Source organism: Pyxicephalus adspersus, chromosome 1, assembly GCF_032062135.1.
Source record: "Pyxicephalus adspersus chromosome 1, UCB_Pads_2.0, whole genome shotgun sequence".
Taxonomy (NCBI): Eukaryota; Metazoa; Chordata; class Amphibia; order Anura; family Pyxicephalidae; genus Pyxicephalus; species Pyxicephalus adspersus.
The window spans coordinates 86,169,536-86,186,206 of NC_092858.1; the positions used below are offsets into that span (position 1 = coordinate 86,169,536).

The 16,671-nt window shown below is 38.7% G+C and overlaps 1 protein-coding gene across 1 annotated transcript in view; it reads right to left on the reverse strand.

The window, feature by feature from the left end:
• Window positions 1–16,574, reverse strand: part of AP2B1 (adaptor related protein complex 2 subunit beta 1) — a 66,146-nt gene extending 49,572 nt beyond the window's left edge. Inside the window, exons 1-5 of the mRNA XM_072416953.1 lie at window positions 16,433–16,574; window positions 12,591–12,650; window positions 9,876–9,981; window positions 9,072–9,207; window positions 6,763–7,008 (exon numbers count right to left, since the gene is read on the reverse strand). Of these exons, the coding sequence (XP_072273054.1) occupies window positions 6,763–7,008; window positions 9,072–9,207; window positions 9,876–9,981; window positions 12,591–12,627 (525 nt within the window). The 5' untranslated portion in view covers window positions 12,628–12,650; window positions 16,433–16,574. The remainder of the gene's footprint in view (window positions 1–6,762; window positions 7,009–9,071; window positions 9,208–9,875; window positions 9,982–12,590; window positions 12,651–16,432) is intronic.
• Window positions 16,575–16,671: the final 97 nt, after the last annotated feature.

Here is a 16,671-nt window from a genome sequence, read left to right on the forward strand (position 1 = left end):
CAGGAATTACTTTCTGATTTTCCACCGGAGATGCTAGAAATGGACAGAGTCCACCGTGCTTTGGGTCCCAGGAAAGAGATGGTCCCCCAAGAGATATAGTTCTTAAGCCTACCTTTTATAAAACAAGGGAAGCAATTTTGAAAGCATCTTGGAATAAGAGGGATCTTGTTTTTCAATCTCACCCGTACCAAATCTTTGCGTATTTAGCACCGCAGATGATCCAGAAGAGGAAAGCTCTTAAGCTTTTTCTTCAGATATTACAGCGTTTAGATATCAAGTAATGGTGGGGATTTCCCTTTAAGCTACAATTCAAACATCGCAACCGCTTGGACTCCATCTCTACTCCTGATGAAGCCCAAGAGCTTCTTGAACACCTGCAGCTATGTTCTCCTTCTTCGCTTTCTCCCGCGCAGTTGCCTTCTGTTTCCCAGCAGCCTCCACGACTTTCTCCACTATGGGAAAAGGTCTCCAAACATTAACGCTCTGCAGCAAAGGGACACTTCCACCCAGCCCTCCAAGACCTGAGGACTGAGTTTGTATTCTCTTATAGCTTATCTGTTGCCAATAGTGATTTCCAGAGTGTGCTGCAGTTTGTTAGACCTATTGCTAGTTTACAATTGTGCCATTTCCGGTCTGCCTTTTACACTATATTTTGATAGCACTTTTTATGTGATTTTATGCTGCTATTTTTCACAGGATACAAATGTGTATAACTGTCCAATTCTAGGTATGCCACACACACTCGGGGGTGTCTGGTGTTCCCCTTGATAGGTCCTGTCTATGCACAAGACCAGTTTCTGCTTGGGCAGATGTAGTTACACTTATGGTGCTGGTGTCTCCATAAGTTTTGTTTATTCATGTTTTGTTTTTTTTTATTGTTTTTATCCCCTATTTTGTGTTTTATGGAGTCCTTCTGGTCCTAGAGGGTGGGATTGCTATACTTTGCAGAATGTTTACAACTTAGCATGGTACAGGTGCTCTAAATTTACTCTACCCTATGGCTGATAACAATATCATGATTATATCTCATAATGTTCAGGGTTTTAATTCTCCTAATAAAAGGAGGAAGGCTTTCAACTGGTACTCTTCTACAAGGGCTCATATTTTGTGCTTGCAAGAAAAAGGATTTTCAGTTTCCTCCTGCCTCAAATATTTTCATAAATCTTATTCCTAGGTTTTCCAAGCATGTTTTTCAGAGAAGAAAAGGAGGGTTTTAATTGCATTCCATCGATCTGTCCCTTTTTGCTGTGATTTCGAAATATCGGACCTTACAGGCTGCTATTTAGTTCTTCAGGGTAAACCGTATGATGTTGAAGTCACTAATCAACTACTACGCTCCTAATTCCCACCAATTTTTAACCATCTTTTTTCAGTCATTAAAAACATGCAAACAGTACCCTGGTGGTGATGGGGGATTCAAATTTAATTATTGACCCCAAGCGCGACCATTCATCTAAAATCAATTCTGGTCCTACTGTACTTGACTCTGGATCAACCTCAGACTTTTCTGATTTATTAATGTGTTATCAGTGGATTGATGTTTGGCGGGACCTTAATCCCACCACTAGAGACTACTCATTTTACTCTGCAACAAATGGTAGTTTCACTAGAATAGACCATATTTTTGTATGGCAATAATTTCTGCCCCAAGATTCCAAATCTAAAATTCTACGAACTTCTTGGTCTGATCATTACCCAGTAATGATTCAGTGTACTAAATTCTATTCTACTAGATTCTAGTCCCTAGGTCGGGTGTCTTAATGACACACTACTTTCTTCTCCCGCTATAGCCAAAGAAATTGAACAGGCATTGCTTCAATATTTTGATATGAATTGTTCCTAAGTGGAATCGCCAATTTCTCCTTGGGACGCCCATAAGTTTAGTCTGCGTGGGGTTAGTATTCAATTATCCTCCAGTCAGAAAAAGGCTAGGACCTGGAAAATTGAGAAATTATCTAAAGCTCTGGAACTTTTAGAGGGTAGGATGAAATCCTCTCCATCTAGCCAATTGTACAAAGAAGCCCACCAAACAAGGGTAGAACTGAATGGTCTTTTGGATTACCAGGTAGCAAAGCCAATCCGTTGGTCTAGGCGCAATTATAACGAAAGAGCAGGGCCCTATGTTGGCAAAACTGCTGTCTCCTAAGATGGGACTTTCAAATCCCGTTAAATTGCGAAAACCTAATGACCGGATTACAGCCAACCCCACTCAAGTATGTTCTCTGTTTACCGAGGTACTCTCAAAAATCCATGGTACCAGCGGCCCTTTTAATTCAGGGATAGCCGATAGGCGTTTCTCAGGCCTTACCCTGCAAGCTTTAACCAAGTCTATGGTGGAATCAGTGGAGGCCAAGATTAGACTAGAAGAAGTATTACTAGTGATTGACACTTTGAAATTTTCAAAAGCAACTGGGCCCGATGGGTTTTCCGCATTATACTACAAAAAATATTCTGAAATTTTAGCCCCCAATCTGATGCATATGTTTAATTATTTGAGAACCCACCCTGACCACCCTATGTCCACCCATTTAGCCCACATCGTCATGATACCGAAAGCCTGGAAAAGACTCAATGGACCCACATAATTATAGGTTGATCTCACTACTAAATATTGACATAAAAATTTTGACCAAAATACTGGCGATTAGGCTTAACAAATTCTTAGATGTTCTGATCCATAAGGACAAAGTAGGTTTTGTTCCCTATTAGGCAAGCCTCGGATAGTACTAGAAAAATCATCAGTCTCATTGGTTATGCACACAGTGAAAAATATTCCCTGCATGCCTTTAGCTTTAGATATCATAAAAACATTCGATTCGATATCATGGGACTATTTATTTTTTGTCCTTCAGCGACCCTGATATCCGAGGTATCCCAATGGCAGCCATATCCGTCAAAATAAGTTTATTTGCTAACGATCTTCTCTTGACCATCACTCAACCACAAATTTCTTTACCCAATCTGACTCATGTGCTTAAGATGTTTGCAAAAGTCCCGGGTTTGGTGGTCAATGAGCAGAAAACTGTAGCACTAAATGTGAATTTGCCTGACCAGTTATGTACATTTCTTAAAGAGAAATTCTCTTTTAAGTGGGCTTCATCCCATCCCAGAATATTTGGGAATCAACTTGACCAACAAATACATTACGTTGCTATCTGCTACTTACCCTCCTTTATTTGTTTATCTGAAGCAGTTGAACAAATGGGATTCTCATCCTATTTCTTGGATAGGTAGGTTTCACTGTCAAAATGATGATTCTCCCGAAACTGCTATATTATTTTAGGGCGCTTCCAGTCCTGGTCACTACGCACATGCTGAAAACGTTCCAGAAGGCACTCTTCTCTTTTATTTGGAACAACAAAAAAGTCCCACATAGCCAAGAACACAAACGATATGGGGAATTGGGAGTCCCAAATGTTTTAAAATATTATCAGGTGGCTCAAATTGCCCTGTTGACTTCTATATATATGCTGGTTATAAAGCCCCTTCTTAAGTTCAACTAGAATCGGCCCTCGTCTCCAATAGATATATGTTCTCTCCCTGGCTCCCCTATAAGCTACGCACTCATTTTATGAGTGTTCATTTGAGGCAGAGTCTCAAAGTGCGGGAAGATATTAGGTATTCAGCATGTCTCCACATCTCCCGCTACTTCCACTTCAATGCAACCCTCCTTTCCAGCCTTGTTTAGAGTCCCCCGAAGCTTTTAATTGGTGGTTAGCCCATATGGGACAGTGTATTACCTTTTGGGGAGGTGCTCTATACTTATTTGGGAGGAGATTTGCACGACTCACCGGGCCCCTAACACTGAAATTTATTGTTATCTACAACTGAAACATTGGATTACTTCCCTGATTAGAGGGACAGATATATCTGTCAAATTAACCATGTTTGAACATAAATGCTATAGAACGCCTCTATGTCCAAAACTGATATCTATATTGTAAGCAAAGTTATAGGAAGTCACAATGGGACAGGGGCTTAGGGGTAGTGAAATCGGATGTAGCATGGTTTGGCACCTGGGCAAAAATGGCTAAATGTTCCACTAATGTACTAACTCTGGAATCCGCTTTCAAAGTTATGCTACGGTGGTACATAGTGCCCTCCAAAATTAAATATATTTCTCCCACCATATCTGTTTCAGAGGATGTCAAGAGTGATGGACAGACTTCCATATTTGGTGGTCCTGCCCTTCTGGTATAAGATTCTGGAGTAGAGTGTTCCGTATGCTGAGTGCTGTTTTTTTCCAAGCAAGTGATTAGGGACCCATGGGTAGGACTCTTGCATTTTAAATCTTCTAAGCTTTCCAATGTTCAATTTCAATTATGTGTGCATATACTAATCACGGCTAAACAAACCATTGCGAAGAACTGGAAAAATCAGGCTATAACTTTTTTTAAAGTTTTTAATGGTAAGAAAAGCAAACATGCCTCAAATACCCATGGAAAGTAGCCTAAAGCACACACCATTAGATTCTTGTCCCAGATGAATAATCATGCTCATATCAGGCAACAATCTGTGGCGTATAGCTATCTTGTGGTGTAATTAATGGCTGCTTTGCTCATTGGGGTGCAACTCACTCATCCTCCTCCTTCCCGTTTCCTTAAAAAAAATGGAGCTGTGTGTACAGTGCTCATTCATTCATCTGTCACTGGGAACAATCACTATAACAGCAACAATCGCCTGATGTCCATCAGACATCTGTACGAAGCTCAGTTGGCTCCCCTATTTTAGATTAGTTCAGTTCACATCATGTGCTGCAAAACACCAGTCAAACCCAAAACTAAAACTCCCACCCAGCTGGGGGAAAGTACTCAAAATTATTTTTCTAATTCACTATTTTTGAGTTTGAGTATGTCACCAGTCAAAGCATATTTTATAAAAAGGACAGAATGCACAGAACAATATTTTTATCTATGATTGTACCAAAAAAAATGTTGTTTTGAAATATTGAAGTGTCTTATAGATTGATGTGTTTTTTTTTATTCATATAAATCCACTTTATAATAGAGAGTTTTGAGAAGCAGAGAGGACATGAAATTTCTAAGCAACCAATAAACACCGTCTCACTAGGAGCATCACTTCATGTACCCATCATCTTAACCAGAGACGGGAAGTTGCCAGGCAACCAACTGCAGATGCAAGAAAAGCAAAAGGAACCGCATCCAAGTGTGCCAAAGCCCACTGCTATCTCGTTAGTGTTAGGAACAAGGTCTCCGAGAACGTAACCAAGGTACACAACTCATTAACAAACATAAAAACAAACCCTGAAACTAAATTTGCACCTCACTTTGAACAAACTCTTTAAGTTCTGTTCCATTTACACAAACAAGGAGGCAGAACCAGCCAAACTACAAAAAATCCACAGTGATCACACGTAGCCAAAATAAACAGACCCAAGCTTTTACATCATAACCCACCTCAATGTTCCTATTAATGTGGTCAATCAATGACCACCAAGTCAACATCCCGGGCAGAAAGCACAGTCAGCATAATTAGACAGAAATCCGTGATTTAATTTAGCAGGATTATCTCTATAATATATGTCTTGTTATTATTATTTTCAATTGCTTTGTTTTTATACATAATTTTACTATTTCAGATTGATAAGCCTGAAAATATTTTAGTACTTCAAGACAAATCTTTATGGAAATGGTAACATAAGGCTATATGAATACTTCTGCTGGAGTGGATATAAAGTGTAACTTAATACAAGACTTTCTTTTCTTAATGTCTCTCCTGACTCCCTTCAGTGCTGCGAATATAAGAGAAAGAAATTTGGCTACATATTCATAAGGCCAATTTTGATTTTAATTAGCACTTGATAAAAGTGATTCTTCTCTGCAGGAAAGATGTTCAATTAGTCCTTACATTAGATCTATCTATCCTAGAAGGCTGTTAACATAGTCTTCGGAGAATCTAGAAATGTACAGACAAAAATAAAGGCAATAATAATTAAAGTGCAACTACAACCAACAACAAAGATGTCATTTATTGCAACTTACTAGTGGTTGAGTTTTCTTTATGCTAGCCTGGTAATATTATAAAAGATACACTTCTGTTCTTGGGTAGCTAAGCTGTTTCTACACAATATATATAGGGAGCAGTCATGGTTGTCACACAGGCCAGACATCAACCATGCCTGCCTTTGTTCATCACTGCCACATAGTGACTTGATGGGACTAGAATTAGGTATGATTGTGCGTGCTTTTCAACTCATAGGAAGTAACAAGAAGGCAGCATGCCAGGCATTTCTGTATTGTGAAATTATTCCTACAAAGAAAACAAATGCAGCAACCACACTCTAATTTCTGATAAGCTACAATATATACATTTTTTTTTTATTTTGGGTCTACATATGCTTCAAAAGAAAAAAAAGCAAGTGTCCTGAAAATCATTATGTATGAATTACAGTCATTAGCCGTGATCTTTAAATAGATGTGTAAAGGAAATCAAAGTAATTTAAGCAAAAAAAAATGTTTCTTTGTATTTTTTGTAAATATATAATGTAAGTACATGGTGACAGCCAGCTGCTGTTTATTTAACATGAATAATTAACTTTAAAGTTACCTATAATGGACCATTGGAATAAAAAGGGAAGTGGGAGTGAAAGTTTGCTCCCTCTAATGGCTAAACTGCAAATTTCTCCTGGTAATACATTATTATTATAGAAGAGCAAATATTCAATATTGCAAATGTCAAAAGTCACATCATGACAAAATATATATATTAGTATTTATTGCACAATAAATTTGTCATCCTTACCATGGGATTGGAGTCTGCTATGAGATCACGCAGGGAATCCACGAAGCCCTGATCCTCCACCATTTGTGCGTTGATGTCATGAAGTTTAGCAACACACACTGCTGCTGTCTTGCGAACATAGGGGTCTTCATCTTTCAGGCACTTACGCAAAGGCTCACAGAGGTACTCCGTGATCTTATCTACACGAATGCATCCCATTGTACGAACAGCCAGTGCCCGGATCAAAGGATTGGGATCCTCACAATCCTAAAAAAACAAAAATGTGTCATTTCATTATATCAGCACATCTCAATCACAATAGAAAAGTTACAGTGATTCAGTTTACTGACATTTTCATTGTTAAAAAAATAATAAGTAGGAAGATAGTAGGCCAGATAAATACAACCCATTTCAAAGGCTTATACTGGTTAGAAGCAATTACCTCCTTGTAATGTAAAGGATGACTGCCTAGCTGTCTCAGGCAATCAAAGATCTGGAACAAGTATACAGCAAGTGAAGGCCAAGCTCATGACATGTATTCTTGTTACAGGGCAGTGACTCAAAGTGCTAAGACAAAAAGTTAAAGCAAACTAATGTATCATTTTAACAAAGTTGAACTTGAACGACATACTAAATGCCTTGGCAATAATATTGTCAAAACAAACCAAGATAGACCATCTAAACATAAACTGTATGATGTCATTAGAAAAAAAAAATTAAATGACATTTTTACACCACACCTGTCTTGTTTTCCCCTATAAAGGCAATACCCAAACCTATGTGTATAGATGTATTACTTATTTATTACATTAAATTTCATTAATATCACAAAGTGCAACATGAACAAAACAATTACAACGTACTATCCTAACCTACCACAAGTTCTCATAGAAAACTCCAATTCACATTCATGGTGTATGCTAGCTGCCTTGCTGTCATGCTTTAGCTTTTAACCTTCAAATTAGAAAATATGCAGATCACATTAACATTAAACATTATGAATTTTCTCAGATTTTTCCAATCTGCAAAGTTTTCCAAGGTCAGTGACTTATAATTTTTATTTTAGAGACTTTAATATAAAGCCTGCTCAGAGAAAAATAGAAGGGCAGACATTGCTGACAATGCTGCTTGCATTACTGTCTCTTGCTTCTATATCTTTTATGCCACTGACCAAAAACAACAAAAATTCAGTAGGGAAGTTTAGAGTACAATCATTAAATCTAATATGCAGAATTGATATGGGAAAGCATTTTGAAGTCTTAATCCACTGGATCAATAGTCACAGCCAAGAAAACTAGAATCTTCAGAATGTAAAGTTAGCATATTTCCTGCAGGCAAACAGCACAATCTAGGCTATTTTCCATATCACATGAGAGAATGTTTTATTACCATTATGAAGCAGCCAAACCCTTATCCAATGTTTTCATTTTAGTATAGATATTGACATTAAAGCAAAAAAAAAAAAATGAAATTGCATAAAATTGTTGATGCAACATTAAGATAAAATAGATTGTATGGATAGGAATTATTACAAATGATTTGTATTTTTATTATTTTCAGGTATAAAGATGTGTGAATTATACAGAATAGGTGTAAATGTCCTCTGGGTCATGCATCACTGCAGCAACAAGATAACTTTGGCATCCAGGATAACTGAATGTTTACATTTATTCCAACAGAAAGGTCATCTGCCATTGGGAATACTGGAATAAAAAATAAGGGACTTCTTCACAGAATTGGAAGTTATGGTATACAAGTCTGATAGGGATATTTTCACTGTGCAGCTCCCAGCGGACCTGTGTCCACAGGTAAGCATAAGACAAAAGAATTTGATGTCCCAAATCCCAATTACAATCCTAAACTGAAACAAATCCCCTGCAGGTGCTTAGTTACCGCCTCTGACAACAGCAGCCTCCTGTGTAACAACCTTGAGCATATGCTACACAAATTTGTCCTATAGACAAACTATATCTGTACTGCAGAATCAATCCACCATTTTTAGGTTTACAGGTGGAGCAGAACTAGATTTTTACTTGGATATAAACAACACAGAAGGCCACTGAAAAGAGTCAAAAGAGGTGGAAATCTGCAAAGAGATGGGCCAGTTTAGGGGGTTAGAAAACTAGGGAGAAGGCTTATTTAATCAGCTTCCTTTAAGTTTAGAAAACATAGTTTTTTGTTTGCTGAACAAGCATCTTACCCAGCCTAAAGGTTTGCTTCGAAAAGCAGTCTAAAAATATCTCTTTTTAAGGTAATTGTGGCAGTAAGGGTTTTATGATATTAAAGCTTGATTTTCCTAGGTAGCTATAACATATAATGCAGGAGCTTACCTTGACAAAGCTGTTAACAGCCATTATAGCCATGTCTGGCTGGCTTTTGGCATAATTCATCAGGTAAAGATACACAAGTTTCTTAAGTTCCAGATTATCTGTCTGCATACAGTTTACTACATCAGGAAACAGTGAGCTGGAACAGAAAAGAAGAATAAGGGTCAATGATGTAAACCTGGTAATATGTATATGGAAACCCTAACTGGATAATGTTTAGTTGTATGTATCAGAAACTATTTTTTACATATAGTATAATATTTTTACATTTTTTTATTCTTTGTTGCATACCAGCACTGCCATGTTTGCAATCACTTCCTGTCTACATGAATGTCCTTCAGCCATGATTCATAGCATTTCTTCGGGCAGGTTTTCTTATGAGGACAGCGGAGGACTCATGTATGCCCTACGAACATTGGCAGGGCCACTTATAGTGGCTACTGGGAGAGCATGTAGTAAGGTGACATTTTCAAACAGTTGGGAGATAAGGACAGAGTGTGGTCACCCTGCAACAGGAAGTACCTGAACAAGGACTACCAGTATTATATTAATGAACACTGCTAATCTAAAAATAGTGATTTCTTTTTATTACTTTAACATGTTATAAATTATAGGATTTTTTATTGATAGGATCTACAGATATTTTAGCTATAGGTTTATTGCACTAGTACATGAACATACATCCCCATTTTATTACACCCATATAAGTATAGCCCACAAAATTCTTTACACTCAGGTAACAAGCATATAAAACATGTCATATTTACATCTCTTGTAAATCTGTTGCACAGGCACACTTGTAAATACCTCACATCCTTGCCCACAGTCATGGCAGCAATGACTTTTTTCACTGCTTCCTTGCGTTTCTCTTTCTTCTCATTGTTAAACTCGGCCTTCAGTTCAAAAATCTCTCCTGAAATCAGAGTAAAAGTATTAGAACATCTGTAGGAAGTAATGGTTAGATTTTAAGTAACCCTTTGCTGAAATATTCACCCCAAGCCCATACGAAATGAAGTTTACAGTGGACCTCAGGGGATCAGTTATACTAATCAAAGAGACATTAGGCAGTATGGACAAAACAGGACTCAATCCAACAGGAAACAACACTGTGTTTCGTCCCTCCCCTCAGGCAGGTTGTCTTGGCGTCACCTTTGACTGTACCCTCTCATTTATCCTCCATATTCAGAACATTTCCAGGTCCTGTCACTTTCACCTGCGCAATCTCCAAAATCCACCAAACTCCTTGTACACGCTCCTATCGCTTGTCTGGACTACTGTAACATCCTCCTCTCAGGAATTCCACTAACCCGACTCTCTCCTCTACAATCCATTGTAAATGCTGCAGCCAGACTCATCCATCCTTCCCATCAATCTTCATCCGCTGCATCTCGTTTGGTGTAAAATATTTTAGTTCATGATAACATAATTTTAATAATAAGGCTTAACAACACCTATGCAAACAGTGCTATAGGCACATGCCTAGGTCTAAGGAAAATGGTACACCAGGGGTCAGCAAACTTTTTTTTTGGCTACTAGGCCATTTAAGGAGGTCAAGAATGCACACTAGGCCGGACTCTTTCTAAAATCCCACGCTGATGGCTGCGCCCCCCACCAGGAACGCCCCCGAATGGAAGACCCTCTCTTCCGTATGCATCGTGGAGGTGAGGAATTTCCCTTCAGGGGCATTTCCTCTCCTCCGTATGTAACGTCACTGAAAGGAAATCCCTTTACTCCGCAATGCATATGTAGGAGAGGGAATGTCCCCTTACCCCGGCGGCGGAAGTGTTAACGCCGGCCGTGGTAAACAGGGAAGGGAGGCTCAAGAGCTGCAGATGGCCGACCCCTGCCAGCCATGATTAGGCTGGATCGACTAGGGGAGCATTAGGCCAGAACGGACTACTGGAGAGGCCGTATCTGGCCTAAAGGCCTGAAGTTTGCCTACCCGTTTTACACTGTCTTGCTGGGTCTGTAATTTCTGCAAAATGGACAAATAAAATGTAACTTTAACTAAGACAATAATTCTTTAAGTGTCCCAGCAGGAAACCAACTTTCCAAACAAATATACATGCTTTACTAAGAAACCAAGAGTTGGTAACTACCACCTAGGATATGGCCATCCATTTGGATGGAGAATCAACAAGAAGCATGGTACCATCTTTGTTTAAACATTAACTACTTTCCAAGTGCAGATAATGTTTCATATATCATAAAAGAATCTGCACGTGCAATTTGTGTTTACAAATGTCTGACAAAGATGAAGCAGGGTCTACTTCTCCTCTTGTTTCACTGTCTGTATCTGTCTGTCATTTGCTACACCTATTTAATGTACAGCGCTGCATAATATGTTGCTGCTATATAAATACTGTTTAATAATAATAATAAGAAGAAGAAGGAGCCCCCACTACAACCTTTCACCTTGTGACTTGCCACATAGTTTGATTGTGGAAGTCTAATATCTAATGGAGAGGAGAATGCTTCCTCCTGCCTTCAACAGACTGGTGATGTTGTCGCAGCCTAAGAAAAATCACTTTATTCAAGCTGTAGGGCTCCATTTTTCTAATTGTACGGTTGAATGCATCAGGAAATAATTTATGTAAAATTATTGGGTGGTCCATTTTTAATATATTGGTAAAGACATGTGACAAAACAGCTTCTTAGCCAAGGGAAATCATGGTTTGATTTGGACTAAGCCTCTTTTAGTAACCGGACAGTGCTTGAAAGAGGAGCAAGGATTGTCCAACACTCTTCAAAAAACTATTATTTACACATTTTATTAAAAACTGAAAGGATGACTATATTTAAAAATATTTGAATAATTATTTATAATAATTTATTCACAACACAATTACTCTGCAATGCCTAATTTACAAAGCAGTAGTATGGTATGATACTGTTGTTTACAGAAAAGAAACAGGCAAATGGCAGATTTGTAAAGTACAATGGTATGCCTTTTAAAATTAGCTTAATGCTCCACTGGCTTTGTGACTTACAATCTAGGGAGCGATATTAAAATGAATAGGAAGGAAAGAAAAAAACAGAGGAGAGCTCATACTCATGTGACTGGCCTCTACTTTAATCAGGATGTATTCTCTGCTTCATTAGGCAGAGAACTCTGTGACAGATCACAGGCTGCACTTCAGAAATGGATAGTAAGGTCTTGTTCTCACTAGAGGTATGCTTTTGGCAATTGGTTTCCTGTATGTTACACCACAACACCAGGTCCCCTTTGTGACACTGTCCTTTATTCATTACCTAGTATAAAGCAGCACACAAATCAGACAGAAACATGTGGAGAAGTGGAGTACAGAAACACACTGCAGCACATTAATGGGAACCTGAGATAATGCTTTCTTTTAAATGCCCGATTTCCTTGTATATCACACACTATACACATTGTGCTGCTTGCACAATAAAAATAAATTTCTCTCTTTTATTTCATAATTTAATAGGAAATTTCCATTTCTAATAAAGAAAACATTATTCAATGAATACATTTTAATGGAAAAGCAAGCAGTATCACACCTTTCTTGTTAGTGGTAAAATACTTTGAATCGGTCATGGTTGCACGTTTTCTTTATGGACCTGCAGGGAATAAAAAGAAAAACAAAAATAAATTAATATGTAGCACATGTAATATATAAAATTGTAGTTGAAAATGTTTAGAAGAAAACTGAGGCCTCACATGACTGGACTAACATAAACTCTACCCTCTCCTCATAACTATTACTCCATCAGAGACCAATGATCCCTTTTCCATGAGCCTAATGTGATGGGAGATATAGAGTAAGTGACTATATGTAGTAAAAGCTGCAAAGCTCTTCTTTCCTGTCACAGCTTTAGTTCAGATGTGATTTGGTAACAGAGTAGGGATGTAGTACAGTGTACCCGATAGGTGGATTCAACCTCTTTTATTTGTTCCAGTGACCACTGCCACCAACACAGAAGGTGTAGAAAAAATTTGAAGTTATGAAAACAAGTATGGGAAAATCTTCCTATAGGGACACTAAAATTAGAACTCTGATCACTATGAAGCCATGTTGTCTTGCTAGCACATTTCCAGGACAGGAAGTAAAGGAAGATCTCACTATTGGGATAAAGACCAAATGGCATTTTCTACTTCCTTCAGCCATATAGCGCAGTGGTATCTGCTATCAGATCTAAATAAAAAATAACTTGATAATACACTAATGAAAGTCAACATTCCATGTAAAGTAATTTCAATATTAACTCACAGTTTCCCTTAAGTAGTTCAAGGGTCTTTAATTACTTTGTTCACTTAGCTCATTTCGCCATAATCTGCAGCATAATATACATTGCACAATTCCCCCTAAAATAAAAGAATTACCAACGTGTAAACACATTGGCCCTGCTTTATTAAAATTCTCCAAGCCTGGAGAGAATACACTTTCATTAGTGAAGCTGGGTGATCCAGCAAACCTGGAATGGATTTCTTCAAAGTCATGTGCTAGCAAATGTTTTGAATCCTGGACCACAACCATTCCACCGATAAAAGTGTATCCTCTCCAGCCTTGGAGAGCTTTAATAAATCAGGCCCATCGTGAGGGAATGAAGAGAGGTCCCTCTGTACAACCACTAGGCCTGGAGGATATGGACATCAAAAAGATGCGCTCTAACCCTCAACAAGTCCCTATAACCCCACCACCAATTTTGTTACAAAAACAGTCAATTATTCACCCACAATTCACACATTTTCAATCAAATCTAATTTAAAAAATGTGTGAATGTTATGAGAAAGTGTGAAAACATCCGAAAATAGACCCTAAAGTGTCTGATACAAGCATTTACAGTTTACAGACACGAAAAGTAAAATAGTTTCTGCACAGGTACAGACTGAGATCATCAAAAGTGAGGGGGTTTTGTGGCAAATGATTACATAGAGAATTTTATTATAGAAAAGCAAATAAAAGCGTATAAATATTTATGAATATCATACAGTATATCGTAATCTCAAAGGCTGAGTACTTGGTACAGGTATACATTCATCATCTACATCTTTCAGGAAAAATGTGTGGAAAAACGTGTTCTGCAATTCTGCTTCCTCAGGGAAAATCGAAACGGAGTATGACTATGTTGTAAAACTGGACCATCTTTCTGATAAAAATAGGCCAGAAACGTCTGGAGCGGTTTGATGAAAATATTTATCTTGAGGTATATCTTTTATTACAGTAAAGTAAAGCTAGTGTGGGATAGGAAACTACATGAGAATACTGAAGAATAACTGCCTATATGGGGCAGCATGGTGGCTCAGTGGTTAGCACTCTGGCCTTTGCAGCGACCAGCACACTATCTGCATGGAGTTTGCAGGTACTCCCTGTGTTTGTGCGGGTTTCCTCCCACAATAAAAAACCACGCAGTTAGGTTTTTTGGCTTCTCCCCAAAATGCTGGCGCTATATAAATACTGTGTAATAAAATAATACAGACAGCCTCATCCACAGTCCAACATTACGGATCGGGAATTCATTTAGTTCCAGCATCCACAGGGGAAGCCAGGATTGCTGAGTATCCGGGCATCCAATGCTAGGCTGCAGAAGCACAGTGTTTTTTGGCAGTTCCATGGAGCGATCAAACAGGTAGGAATTCTTACTGAAGAACGGATATTGCTCATCCCTTTCTGTAATAACACCCTGCCTGATCCAAAATTTATAAAAGTAGAACTTTAGTTCCGGTTTAAGAGATTTCCCTTTCCTACCCTATCCAAAATTAAAAAGAATATTTGGCTATATACACTTTAACAACACATATCTACCCCTATGTTACCATGCAACAGACGTAGCTAAAATAATAGGTTTGCATAGCATTCAAAACAGGTAAACAAATCAGCCATTTGTATTGGAATGGATGCCCTTGAACTTCCTTTCATACCAAAGGCATTGCCTCCATTCACACATGAAAACTAGTTATGGATGTTCTGTTCACCAGCTCCGAAAGTACAGCTGGTTTAGCTGCTATGAGACACCTGTGTCATATCTTTGTCATTATGTGGTGCCATTCTCTGCAGCAATCAGCACCCAAACACTGCTCATCACAAGATCAGAAGAAACACCTACTAAAAGTTATATTTTGGATCTAATTGGGGACTGTGGGAAACGTCCATGCATTGGCATTTATTTCACATTATTTATTCTGTATGTTGTATTCCAGGATCACCAGAATATAGCAAAAGTATAATAACAGAAATATACAGCTGGCAGAATGTGATCCTTGTATACAGCTCAATGTTTAATTTTTAAAAAGAGAATGTTGATACTCTATCTATATGAGAGAGAGAGAGAGAGAGAGAGAGAGAGAGAGAGAGAGAATGCCCTTCCACTGCATTAACAGCAAATCTAACAATCATCTAATTATTGTTTCACATAGTTGTCCAAACAAAAAAAAATCCTCTGACACAAGTTTAATAGTATTTTTTCACCAGCACATCAAACTGCTTTTCAATGAAACAATTGTTTATTAAATTGAAACTAAAGTTCCACTTTTAGAATCCACGATCAGGCATGTAAATTATTCCAGAAAGGGTCAGGCAATGTCCCTTCTACAATAATTCCACCTTCCTGCCTGATCTATCCATGGAACTGTTAAAAACTCCCAAAGCAGGATACCTGGCTATTCGGGGTTCACCTGCGCTTAGTGGGACTGAATGAACTCCCGGGCACCTGCGTGGGCATTACATCATCTCAGCCTCACCAATGAAGATGGCCAAAGATTGTATGGAGGAAGAGAAGAAAGAAAAGATGGCGGCCCCTGTGATGGAGCTAGGAAAGGTGAGTATGGTAGGGTTTAGTTTAGTATTAATTAAATTTGTCACCCAGTGAAATGAATTTTTAAAGCTGATCAGAGGCTATACAATATAATGGTGCAATTATTTCTACAGAAACTATGCAATAGAAGGACCAGGATGAATGTAAGCTCTTCGGGGCAGGGTCCTCTCCTCCTCCTGTGTCACTGTCTGTATTCATCTGTCATTTGCAACCTCTATTTAATGTACAGCACTGTGTAATATGTTGGCGCTATATAAATGTTTATTAATAATAATGATTTGATATAAAATTAATGGAGTGAGAGTACAGAGATTGTGCAGCCAATATGACACATAACCTTCAATGGGCCATCCAAGGATGATCTTATCATTATATATGTGGTTGGAATGAGCAGCCATGACTGATGTGTGCTATAGGAATCATTCTCATATACAGCTGTATGGGGCGTGCACCCAGCACATCTGCCTCCTACTGCACCAAGCATTTCAGAAATCACACCCGGGCTCATGCTGATACCCCGGGCTGTCTCCCTGTTCCAATAGAGGAGACTAAAGAAATGCACACTGGGCTACCCTCCTCCTACTCACCTGCTGGGAACCGAATCACAGTCACAGGGATGTAATAGGGAGCCGGAAGCAGACAAGCCCCTGGAGCAGAGAACAGATTGTACAGACAGCGGCTCCGGAAACAGCGAGCACCTCACCCAGTGCACCCTCCTGCGTTCCAAATACCGGACATACGTCACACATCTCCACAGTGCGTGCCAGCATTGGGCGGAGATTGTGCGCTTCAATGGCCGGAAGTCCCTGCTGTTTTGCTGTCACTA